The sequence below is a fragment of the Equus asinus genome, chromosome 7, assembly GCF_041296235.1.
Source record: "Equus asinus isolate D_3611 breed Donkey chromosome 7, EquAss-T2T_v2, whole genome shotgun sequence".
Lineage (NCBI taxonomy): Eukaryota > Metazoa > Chordata > Mammalia > Perissodactyla > Equidae > Equus > Equus asinus.
Genome location: NC_091796.1, coordinates 46,412,184 through 46,425,243, shown reverse-complemented (window position 1 = coordinate 46,425,243; position 13,060 = coordinate 46,412,184). Strand labels below are relative to the sequence as shown.

The window sequence follows — 13,060 nt, the reverse complement described above, 5'->3', positions numbered from 1 at the left end:
ATAAAAGGAATCTTAGAAAACTCTCTGCTGCATTATTTTTTTCTCTTAGAAACAATGGGTTTCACTGCCTTTTTCTTATTAGGGGGTAGAGGGGACCTTATCTCTCACTAACCTTAAAGGTTTCCTCACTAACAAGTTTATGCTTTTTGTTTACTTTTTACAAATTTATGAGGTATAACTGATAAACAAAGAACCACACATATTTAATGTGTACGATTCAATGTGTTTGGACATATGCAAACATCTGTGATACTATCACCACAATCAAGGTAACAAACTTAGCCAAAACTTCCCAAAGTTTCCTTGTTTCCTTTCGTTTCTGGTTGCTATTGAAAAACAAGTCTATGCTCTTAATGCTCCTCCTCAGATACATACTAGGTTGCTCGATCAGACGTGACATATTATTTGTTATAGTCATCCTTATATAAACAAGGACCAAGAAATATTAAATTGTACCGAATTATTGATAATGGTTAATTATGTTGTCAAAATTCTTCAAATAGCACTAATAAGCACCACTAGCTAGCACCACTATTTCATTATTCTATAGAGATCTTGAATGGAATTTAAGATATAGGGTTCCACAATCGTGTTATTTCTTTAAAACCAACCAGCTAATTTAAATCAGAACATCTGACTCATTTCAAAGTCAACTCCTTCAAGTTTTCCTTTTCTTCTCTGAATACTAGTATGGCTGTATTATACTCAGATATGAGATTTTCTGACCACCCTCTCAAAAATAAAAATACCAACCCTTACTAAGAGACTATTGTTTATTCACAATCCTTTAAGAAACATTTTAGTCACGCTGATTAGTATTTAATAAGCCAATGGTAAAATACTGTTCAATCTAATCTGAAAACGTTCTTAAGGCTTCATTTGTAAAATAATGGGAGTTAAAGTAGATCTCTAAAGTTTCTTGTGATTCTAAATATCTATAAATACACATCCTTTATGGAGTAACTTAATTTTAAGATATTTCCCTAACCATCAAATCATTTTAACTTTTAATTTTGAAATAATTTCAAACTTAGTTTCAAGAACAGTATAAAGAACTCTCAAATATCTTTCTCCCACACTCTCCAATTATTAGCATTTTACCACATTTGTCTTAGTCCATCTCTAAATACACACACCAATATACACAAATGCCTGCAAGAACACATATTCTTTTTTCAAAACCATTTCAGAGTCAGTTACAGACATAATATCCCATTACTCCTAATACTTTAGTGTCAATATCCCCAAAACAAGGATATTCCCCTAAATAATCACAGTATAACCATCACAATGAGGAAATTAAAATTGATACACTATTACTACGTAATAGACAGAACCCATTCAAATTTCTGCAACTGTCCCAATAGTCCCAAATCTTTTTACCTCATGTAAGGGGGTAAGTAAAAATAATCATTTTTAACTGGCCTCTTCTAACTTCAGTAGGTATCCTTTTTGTAAAATTGCATTATTTTTACAGCAATCATCAAATAAGCTTATTCTAAGATCATTCAAGGCTCTAAGATGAACATTAATGAAAAAGTAATACTCATATTCTTTTATAAGTTTGTGTATGTCACCTAAAAAGCAGTAGACAAGTATTCTAGAAGAATCTTACTTCAGCTGAGACTACTGAAATGATAATAAAAAGTAGATTCTTTACTAATATTAAACAAATATTTTCCTGAGAAACTTTTTATTTTTTATTCTATAAATACTCCTACATTTGTCATTGAAGCAGTTTACTTTTTTAATGTATATGTTTATTATTTCTAAAATAGTATAGACTAATAAAATAAAATTGAGTATATAAGCTAAAGGCAGATATAAAACAGTCAAGGGGCCAGCCTGGTGGCACAGTGGTTAAGTTCACCCGTTCCACTTTGGTGGCCCAGGGTTCGCCGGTTCGGATCCCGCGTGTGGACATGGCACCGCTTAGCAAACCATGCTGTGGTAGGCATCCCACGTATAAAGTGGAGGAAGATGGGAACGGATGTTAGCTCAGGGCCAGTCTTCCTCAGCAAAAAGAGGAGGATTGGCAGCAGTTAGCTCAGGGCTAATCTTCCCCCAAAAAGAAAAAAAGCATAGTCAACATTTTATGTTTGATGATGGTTAACTTCCTAATAAATACTGGCAGATATTCCAAAACACTCATTGTTATTAACCTATTAAGTAAGAGGCAATTCACTTTCCAAAGGTTCCACTAAGAGCTACTACATCAACTACCTTGAATAAAGTAAAATAACCACTATTAAATTTACTGATATAATTAAAAAATGAATCTGAAAAAGTCAGATTTCTTTTCTTTTTTTTTTTTTTTGAGGAAGATTAGCCCTGAGCTAACTGCTGCCAATCCTCCACTTTTTGCCGAGGACTGGCCCTGAGCTAAGATCCGTGCCTGTCTTCCTCAACTTTATACATGGGACACCTACCACAGCATGGCTTGCCAAGCGGTGCCATGTCCACACCCGGGATCCAATCCAACAAACCACAGGGCGCCAAAGCAGAACGTGTGCACTTAACCGCTGCGCCACCAGTTGGCCCCCTGATTTCATTTTTAAAAAGAAACCTTTACCTAGAAGCTATGAAGATTGTTTGTAAGACAACAGGAATATAATTTATACAAGTTGTTTTCCTAACTAGGGATTTAAAACTAAATTCCTTTATATTATGATGGATACAAATTTTTTGCATGAGAACTTCTTACAGCACACTCAAATAGTTGCACTCACCCTAAAATACAAAAAAATAGGCCTGATTTAAACAACTACATAGGTTGATTTAGAAAATGCTCAAACCAAACACCAGGATAAAGCAATTAATACATTCTCACATATATGTTATCAGAATTTCAAGGAAGAGGATCTATGAACACAAGCTCCATAAGTGATTCACTGATTATATGAGTGTAATATATGAGTGTGTAGATGTAGATAAGGAGAGAGAGCACAATATATACAAAAATGTTACCAGTGAAAGATCTTTGCACGGCAAGAATACAGTGTTTATTTTTACATATCCATGTTTTCTAATTTTCTACAATGCATATGCTGCTTTCATAAAAATAGTTATTTTCAACTTAAAAAAACACTGTTTCAGGGGCCGGCCCCATGGCCAAGTGGTTAATTCACGCACTCCACTTCGGTGGCTCAGGGTTTCATCAGTTCAGATGCTGGGCACAGACCTAGCACTGCTCATCAAGCCATGCTGAGGCTCGTCCCACACAGCAGAACTAGAAGGACCCACAACTAGAATATACAACTATGTACTGGGGGGATTTGGGGAGATGAAGAAGAAGAAAGAAAAGAATGGCAACAGATGTTAGCTCAGGGCCACTCTTAAAAAAAAAAAAAAAATGTTTCAGGCAAAGTTATCACATCTTAAGGAACTATTTAACTAAAAGTGAACTACCAATTTCCAGATGGCTGTCATTTATTGACGTTTCTCTTTATTTTCCTTTCGCTTTTCCTACTATGAGAAACAAGAACATTTATTAAGGTTAAGAGGAGGAACTTTTTTCTCCACTCACAAACCAACTCTGACAACCTGAGAAAGAAAGAATATCTGAAGAACTCTAAGAATGAAATTAAATCTACCAGAAAAAGCATAATTTAAGATTCTACGTAAATCAATTTAAGCCCCATCTGCACCAAATATGTGAGAATAAGGTCTATTCTAACATACAGAGAATAGGAGAAATGATCATGTACACAAAAAAAGCAGAGAACATAAAGAATAAAACAACATAAACTTCTCCTGACTCAAGCTGGGAAAGCTGGTTCTGGATGTGAACATTTCTGCTCCGTGCCATGTACTGCTGGGCCCTTTAAGAAACTGAACCAGTCCTATGCCACAAAACCACCTGGGCTCTAGCTGGCATTTTAAAAAGCCACAGGTGAAAAGAATTACTGAGTCTAAACAGAACCTCTCACCTTTTATCTCATGGCTGACTTGAGGTAGTGATCTCCTTACCACTGATAATTATCCATAGTTAAACTAAAGAACTAGATCAGCTAGTTAATTTATTTAAAAGAATATTTTCAAATATAAACAGACAAGATTCATCAAAGAAACAATACACAGTCATGTGTCGCTTCATGAGGGGGACACGTTCTGAGAAATGTGTCATTAGGTGATTTCATCGTTGTGCAAACATCATAGAGTATACTTAAAAAACCTAAAAGGTAGGACCTACTACACACCTAGGCTATATGGAACTCATCTTATGTGACCACCATTGTGCATGTGGTCCATAATTGACTGAAACATCATTATGCAGCACATGACTATATGTAAAAGAAATGGAAATGGTCACATAAAATGCAAAATGTACAAGTGCTCAGAAAATATATCCTAGCACTCAGACCTCAGTTTCTAAATATCATTCTCCAAAACAAGAACCAGGGCTTGAGGAAACGGGTGATTCCAAACTGGGACAGCAGAAAGTACAAGATGAGCCTAGAACATTTTATGGTGCAAGAAAATACGAAAATGTTCAAAAAATAATGGAGACATGTCAAAAAGCCAGCTTGAGGGCTCCCAATGGCCACAATCAGGGGCAATTTGAGAAAGAAAATAAATAATAGAGTAATAGATTATAACCTAGAGAATACAGTTAGAATCTGTAAGTTCATTCAGATACAAATAAATGAATGAACGAATGAATGAATGGGGGCAGGAGATAGGACATCTCTTCCTTACTTAGGATTCCAAATAAATGTAGAAGGGATGATGGATTTAGTCACCATTTGGCAATCACCACAGTAATAACTGTTTCAATCAGGAGTCATTGGTGGATGCTAAAATTAATATGTGAAAGTACAATAACAAACAACATATATGTGTCTCAAGGTGTCTCCCCAACAAGATATATATGAATTATAAAGAAAAAAATAGTAACTTTACAGTGGAGAAACTGGCAGGCGACACATTAACTAAGTGACCAAAGTTATCACAAATACTGGGACAAATCACTTTCATATGGCTACTTGAGGATGCGCTGAGGACACAACATCACTTCTGTGATACTCCTACCAAAAGTGCACTAACATGAATCTGATCAAGGGAAACATTAGTCAAACCCAAAATGAAGGACATTCCACAAAATAACTGCTCTGTACTCTTCAACAATGTCAACATCATGAGAGATAACAGAAAGACTGAAGAACAGTTACAGATTCAAGTATACTCAAGACACATGACAACTAACAGCAACATCTGATCCTGCACTGGATCCTGGACTTGAAAAAATACACTAATGGGACAACTGGCAAAATTTTACAAAGGTCTAAAGATGAGATAATAGTATTGCATTCTTAATTTTAACTATTATACTCTGATTATTTAAGAATGTAAGCTTGTTTTCTATGAAATACACAACAAGCTTATTAAAGGTAAGAGAGAATTATATCTGCAACTTATTCTCAAATGTTTCAGAAAAACAACATGGGGAAGAAACAAATGATATGGAAAAGGATGATAAAGCAAGTGAATTAATATCTTAACATTTGAGGAATTTCATGGAAGGGCACACAGGAATTTCCTGAACTGTCTTGAAATAATTTCACGAAAGTTTCAAAAATAAAAAGTTTTAGAAAAAAATACCCCTTTTAACCAACAAAATGTGCAAAAACTTTTACAAGATGGCTAAAATCCACTGTTGGCAGAGATGGTTGCACACCAAGGCTCTGAAACCTGGTTGGGGGAAAGCAAACCCAAACAATCTTTTTGCAGGATAACTGATCAATTTAGCATGGTCTTTCATCATTCCATTTATAAAATCTTAACCTATTAAAAACAAAATATCTATCTAAAGGTGTTTATATAGACATGAGTACATATGTGCAAATGCACAGAAAATGTTTTGGAAGCATAGGTACTACACCATTAAAAGTAGTTACCCCTGTGGAGACGAGATGAGTGAAAGTAAAACGTGTCTTACTTTTATCTCTACAAAGTTTTACACTTTATTTTTTTTTTACAATGACCATATATGACTTTTTAAATTCAAAAATAATTTTAAACAAAAGGGAAAAAAGAAAAAGTAATGGAGAGAGACTCAAAACTAGATAGTGATAGCAAGAGACCAGCACAGCATATAAGCCATGCAGGCCAAGAGCTGGGAAAATCTACTTGAGAGCAGATCATCTCTAAGAAACACAGACATGTCCCAAAACAATGGTGAGAACAGCATACTCTAGAGCTGCGTTGTCCAATACCATAGCCACTAGACACTTTGAAATGTGGCTAGTCTAAAATGTGTTATGGGAGTAAGAGACACAAGGGATTTCAAAGACACAGTAGTAAATAAAAGAAGGTAAACTATCTCATTAATATTTTTATATGGATTACATATTGAGGTGATATTATTTTGGAAATAATAGATTAAATAAAATACATTATTAAAATTAATTTCTCCTGTTTCTTTTTACTTGTTTAATATGTCTACCAGCAAATGTAAAATTACGTATGTCTTACAATATATTTCTACTGAACAATGCTGCTCCAGACTTTTTTTTTTTAAAGATTTTATTTTTCCTTCTTTTCTCCAAAGCCCCCCAGTACATAGTTGTACATTTCAGTTGTGGGTCCTTCTAGGTGTGGCAGGTGGGACACCGCCTCAGCATGGCTTGATGAGTGGTTCTAGGTCCACACCCAGGATCCAAACCAGCATATGGATTCTACTCAGGAATACTGCTTACTTCTGACACATCACTTCAAAATGTCCAGTTTGGTTCTTATGAATGATAACCAATTCTCTATTTATTAGACATAGGCTTTGCTTTCTCAACCACACGTATGGATATAAATAAATATCCTATATACGTGATCTAACTTTTCCACAAATCAGATTATATACAAACTTAAAGTCATTATTTTATAATGCAGGATAAAAAGTATAATAAAACATTGACACCCATTCCATCCCAAAGAACAAATTTTTCTTTTGTAAAATCAAGAAAAGTCACACAAAAAAACTGTACACTAATGTTCCTAGCAGCATTAGCTACAGTAGCCAAGAAGTCAAAACAACCCAAATGTCCATCACTGATGGATAATTAAGATGTGGTACAGCCATACAATGGAAAATTATTCAGCAATAAAAAGGAAGGAAATACTAATAATATGCTTCAACATGGATGAATCTTGAAAATATTATGCTAAGTGAAAGAAATCAGTCAAAAAGACCACATATCATATGAATCCATTTACATGAAATGTCTACAATAGGCAAATCTACACACAAAGAAAGCAGATCAGTACTTGTTAGGGGGTGAGGGATTAGTAAGTGGGAAGAGGGAGTGACTTAATGTGTACAGGATTTCTTTTTGAAATGATGAAAATGTTCCAAAATTGATCCAAGTGATGATAATACAACTCTATGAATACACTAAAAAGCTTGAACTGTACACTTTAAAATGGATGAATTGTACGGTATGTGAATTATATCTCAATAAAGCTGTTATTAAAGAGGGTAAAAAATTAACCAATAGAAAAATGAATACAAAAAAAATTTTTGTATCAATCTTACTGAGAACACTCTGAGGTCTTTCCTTTATTCTGATAGTCCATTATACACTGAATAAGATGGTTATTTTCATCCAACATCTGAAACAAAATTAGAAAAAGTTTATTGTAAATCTAATGCATCAAGCAAAATTTTTAAAAATCCCTCAGATTTCTAGAAATCTTTATCTATATAGGAACTGAATCCACTCAGGTCTTTAAATCTTATTTTACACCTTTGGAATGATATGTTTAATCAACAATTTTTTTTAATAACTCTATTCCAATTATTCTCCCTCTGAATTATTACCTGAAGCCCAGAAGGGAAAATTTGGAGTCTCTTTTGTATTCAAACATTTAATTACCTCTGCTATCTGTAATAGAAGCTTTAGCCTGTTAAGACCAAAAGTTAGAGAATCCAAGATGGCTTTGCATCATTCTAATGCTTTGCAGTAGTAAAGAAAAATTCTGTCCTTATCCAGAATGAAGTACATACATGAAAACTTCAGCCCAGGAGGCTTGAGGTGATAGCTGCCTAGTTTCCAAGTTTTATACAGTAGTACAGTTTTGTGATTCTCCAAATATGAAATAATCAAATACGATCATTCTTATGTATGTATAATACTAACTGCAGACTTTATGAGCTTACCTTGTAATTACGTTGTCCCAAGTTTTTTTAAAAAAGCCTATCAATCTATCAGTCTTCATCTTATAACAATTCAAAGCAATACTGGCTTTGAGAGTTAATTCCTCTAAGCAAAGTGGCAATTAAGGAAAGAATAATGATATAGCAATCAAAAGCCCAGTTAGTTTTAGTGCCAGCTTGGCTATCCTGTGCAAACCACTTAAGATTTCAGGGGTTCAGATTTATCTGTAAGATCAAGGGACAGAAGCAGATGTTCCTCCTGAACCTGCCTCACCCTTCTAGGATTCAATGAAAGCATGAAGTATGACACCATAATCACTCAATAATTTAGGTAATCTAGCTCTTTTAACTAAAATGAAGATCCATTTAACATTGTGTGTGACTTTTTTTCTGCATATGAATCATAATCTTCACTTGCTGGAAAAAAAAATTAACATGGCCTTCCAAAAAGTGCAGTAATTTCTTAAATAGAACCATTGAATGCCCAAAAATTTGTCCTTAAAATGCTTTAGTCCAATCTATCAGTTTGACAACATATCTTCTCAGTAGGTTCCTCAACCTAACAAACTTCACCGTTAGAATGTCTCAAATCTAATATCAATCCCTCACACTGTTAGAATGAGGCACTTAATTAGGAATCCATTTTCTCTTCTCATCTGAGGATGAAAACTAATTGATCAGCATCTCCTGAATTAGTCACCAATGAGAAATATCTTAAGATGTATGAAAGAAAAACTCTTTGTAGAAAAAAAAAGAAAAACTTAGGACTTTTCTACAGCCTAAAAGTAAAAATAAAAAGTGAATCCCTCCAGAAATATATTTTGTGTGTGTGATCTTGGAGCTGTCTCCCAGCCTGCAGACAGCCCAACGCACAATATGAATGCACTGCACTTGCAAGCACTGCCAAGCCGATTTGTTCATAAAATAACGCAACAGTTGGGCACATGTCAAACGCCACACAACAAAGACCCTGATAGCAAACAGAAGCCGATTAACATAACCTATTGGGCACGCGATGGTGCCCTGAGTGGTACTAAAAGTTGACTTTTGTTCCATTTTCATCCTTGGTCCAGTGCATACAACAAAATCGAAATATTGAAGGTCAACTGCTAAATTTAGCAAGTAACTTTTCCAAGTCTGGCTGACTACAATTCAGAACGCTGCCCTGCTCATAGGCCACAAGAGGTGGAAGACAATAAAGAACCTTTGTATCCCTAACTGACAGGAACACAGCAGCGAGAGAGGCAGCGCTACCCTCTCAAGAGGACTCAGTTCCCTGTGTATTTATCGCGACTTCAGTAATTGGCCACGACTATCAGACTGTCCCCGCCACCAGACTCTAAGCTCCATACAGGCAGGGACTACAGCGCATCACTGTGGCCTCAGCGCCCACCCCAGGCGCTCAAAGAATATGAGCTGAGAATATAAGGGGCTAAAAGGCGCACCCCGAAGGGAGATGGGGACTCCGAAGCTAATCCCGAAGTGCACAGGGATCTTCCTCGACTGCCCCGCAGACTTTACCTAAGGGTCCAGGCAGCGTCCCCCAAGTTCCCCGGGGAGCTCCCCAACTCGGCCCGAGTTTGCAGCGCCGCGGAGGGAGGCGCCCAGCGCTCCGTCTTCCCCCGGCCGCCCGCGCTCCGAGGTCGGCTCTGCACCGAGCGGCCGGCGCGCGGGGCGGGGCGGCGCCAAAGTAACTCCGGCGCGGCGCGCGGGCCCGCGGGGGTACGCCGGCCCCACCACACGGCCCGGCCCCGCGCGGCCGCCGCCGCCGGGCACACGCGCCCCGCCACCCGAACGCCGCCGCAGCCCTCGAGAAAGCGGGCGGCGGTAACTTGGGCTTTTGTGCCCGTAGCAAAGAGCCCGGACGCGCGAAGGACTCCGTGGGGAACCGGTCCGCCCTCTTCCGCCCCCCACTCAGGCACGGCCCGCGGCTCGGGTTCCCACACACGGCCGCCTCCCAGCAGGCCCGCCTCCGCCCCGGCCCGGCCGACTCCCGGGCCGGCCCGGCCCCCGCTGTCTCTCCCAGGGGCGGGACGTCCCGGCATCACCGGGCCCGCGAGGGGTCACCTTCTGAATCGCGGCGGGAGTGATCTCCCCTTTGCCTCGCTGCCTCGGGGCTGCGAACGCCACAGACATGTTGCCGCCGTCAGCACTCTCGGCAAGTCCCGAGCGCTCCGGGGGAACGGCAAACTGGGGGAAAAGACGCCGGCCTCTCGGGCCGAACCACCTCGGGAATGCTGGGAGGGGGGATGCTGCAGTGCCGAACCCACAGCTGGCCCGTCCGGCCTAAAGGAGGAACTCTGGATCGGCCAAGTCCTGTTTTCGGTGCGTTCGTTGGCAACCACTGCCCAGGGAGAACTTTCCTGTTCTGACCGACCTCTGGTCCCTCCACCTTTCTTTCGCCGCCCCCCCGTCCCTTTGCGCGAATGGTAGGGCCGCGCCCCAGTCCTCCCTCCGCTTCAGCGATTCAGGAAATGGTCCCGCCGCCGCGGGAGAGGGAGAGGCCGGGGCAGCCCCTGTCACAGGAAATGCGAGCGGCCGAGCCGGCCCGCCCCTTCGCGCGGGTGCAACTTGCCTCCCTCTCCGGCGCGCCGACGCGCCCCTCCGACTGCGCTCGGCCCCAGACCTTGGTCAGTTTTTCCAACTTCGGCTACACCCCTCCCGGGAAGACGTGGCCGCCCTGAGTCGTCCGGGCACCGGGGAAAGCGGAGGAGGAAGGTCAGGACCCGGTTCGTGCACACCCGTGGGGCATCTACCGAGAGAAGGCAGAGGTGGCAGGACGAGGGGAGCGCGGATTCGCTGGTTTAAATGGCTCGGCTACGCCCCAAGTGCGCACCTCCGAGGCCGCAGCCGCACACGCACACGGGCGCGCCGAAGAGTTGGAAAGTGAGCCTGACCCAAGATCGGGAAGCGAAGACGGTGGCCAGTACCCAGCGGGAGACGGGCACCCTGGCCAGAGCGGCCGCAGGTGCGGAGTTCGCCTCTGAGGACACACCCTTAGCCGAAATGCGGGTCGACTTCGTCTGACTTGGATCTTTGCAAATAAGTTTTGAAATAGAGCATCCTCACTCTTTTCTTTTCCAATTATATACTTAGTGCCTTGTAAATTATGCTCAAGCTGCCAGGCTTCCAATCAGTGTGAGGGGAAAAAACCAAAGCTTTCAAATTATGGGAGGAACATGGGTAAATGTGGATAACGTGTGGGTGTGGACTTTTTAAAAAAATTATTAGTATTCTGTAAATTTAGACTTCCATAGAACACAAAGGAAAAGTTTATGTTAAATGTCATCCAACATTGAGGTTCAAAAATAAGTCTCTCCGTTTATATATAAAATAAACTGGAAAAATAAAGGAAAAATGCATATTTTTTTATTTGTTTCAAATAAATGGTCTTCACAAGGAGATCATGAGTTTCGTTCATTCAGCAAATTTGGGTGCACTCCCTAGGTTTTATGCTAGGCTCCTAGGATACGGCTGTGAACAAGCTGGACGTCAGACCTCCTCCCAAGTAGCTTATATTCTCAGAGCTGAACGACCAGAAACAAGTAAATAAACATGCATATATGTAAAGTTATAAGAAAGACTAGCAAACAGGGACTCAGAATGACAGGGGCACTCAAAGTCTTGTCCACCACTAACACTGTATGTCCAACACCTGGCTTTCATCATCATGTCTTGATGTTTAGACAAAAGTGACTTAGTTAAGAACAGTATTTCAGTAGGAAAAAATTTCAGTAGGAAAAATTGTTTAAATTACAGCTTCGCAACAGCAAGAAAAGAAAACAATTCAAAATAGGTAACATCTGCTTGAGGCATTTATTCCTTCAGAGCCTCAGGGTAGGGCTTAGGGCACCCACAGCCCCTAGGCATGGATAACCACAGCCTTTCCTGTGATACCATATTATGTGCCATAAAAATTTTATGTGCCATAAAAATACAATTATTTTCTGTGTCCATCACTTGAAATCAGTTGGGAAGCACTGGTGTAAAGGTCCAGCCCAAAACAGAAATGATCTCGGTAACAGAAGACACTTTAAAAGGACCCTACCTTACTCTCAAGCTTCCTTGGTAAACCCAATCAGTCACCTTGACCTGGAAAAGTAAATTCAGAGAGTGAGAGGGAAGGTTTCAGCCCGGAGGAACTTTCTTAGAATTTTGGAACCTTTGTAACTGTAAGAGCCCTAAATTAGGGGGAAGATAGTTAGGGGCAGCTAGTAAATCCTGTCTTGTTTCACCATGAGTTTTGAATGGAGGGGAGTCCCAAGGTACAGATTAAGTGGTAGCGGAGTTGGGAGGAAAAGGAGAATAAAGAGGCCCCAGCACTTAGTTAAGGGGAAATTGGAGAATGCATATGCGAAGTTGGCCCAAATTTGAGAAATAACTCTGGGAACTTAAAAATGAGCTACCCAGGCAGCATTTCCCCAACCAGAAAAATCAGCAGACAGCTGAAGAAGGAACTGAAGTCACATAACAAAGAGGTAAAAGGGCTTTTAGAATAGTCCTAATAGAAGATATACAATGGCTCAGAATAAGTAAAATAATCTGCATGAACAATTAAGTTCATTATTCACACTAATGAATGCAAAATAGATATGCAACAAAAAAAGGTAATAAGAAAATTGTCCATGTTTGGTTTTCAAATGTTTCAATTTTTTATTTGTTTTATATGAATTTGTATTCCTTAAATGTGTTTCACTGAACTGAGAAAGTGAAGTGCTCCAGGAGTATACTCAGTATTTAGTGAAACTATATAGTCATGACATTAAAACTTATCCTAACCTACAAAATCATAGCATGCCTTTCAGATAACTGGGATAACTTTACTTTCATACAAGCATTTCTTTAATACTTATTGTTTTATAATTAATAGAATATCTGTACTATCAAATTTGCTGATACTTTAGGCCCCTG

The 13,060-nt window shown here is 39.6% G+C and overlaps 1 protein-coding gene across 6 annotated transcripts in view; it reads right to left on the bottom strand.

Annotated features, from left to right (window-relative positions):
* SS18 (SS18 subunit of BAF chromatin remodeling complex) overlaps positions 1–10,375 on the bottom strand; it is an 86,064-nt gene extending 75,689 nt beyond the window's left edge. For 3 of the 6 annotated variants that reach the window (XM_044774513.2, XM_044774516.2, XM_070513283.1), the window contains exons 1-2: positions 10,217–10,374; positions 7,529–7,605 (exon numbers count right to left, since the gene is read on the bottom strand). In XM_044774513.2, the coding sequence (XP_044630448.1) occupies positions 7,529–7,605; positions 10,217–10,285 (146 nt within the window). In that variant the 5' untranslated portion in view covers positions 10,286–10,374. Of the gene's footprint in view, positions 1–7,528; positions 7,606–9,670; positions 9,782–10,216 lie in introns of those variants that run through there. The other 3 variants (XM_070513281.1, XM_070513284.1, XM_070513282.1) reach the window with 3 other exon arrangements.
* Positions 10,376–13,060: the final 2,685 nt, after the last annotated feature.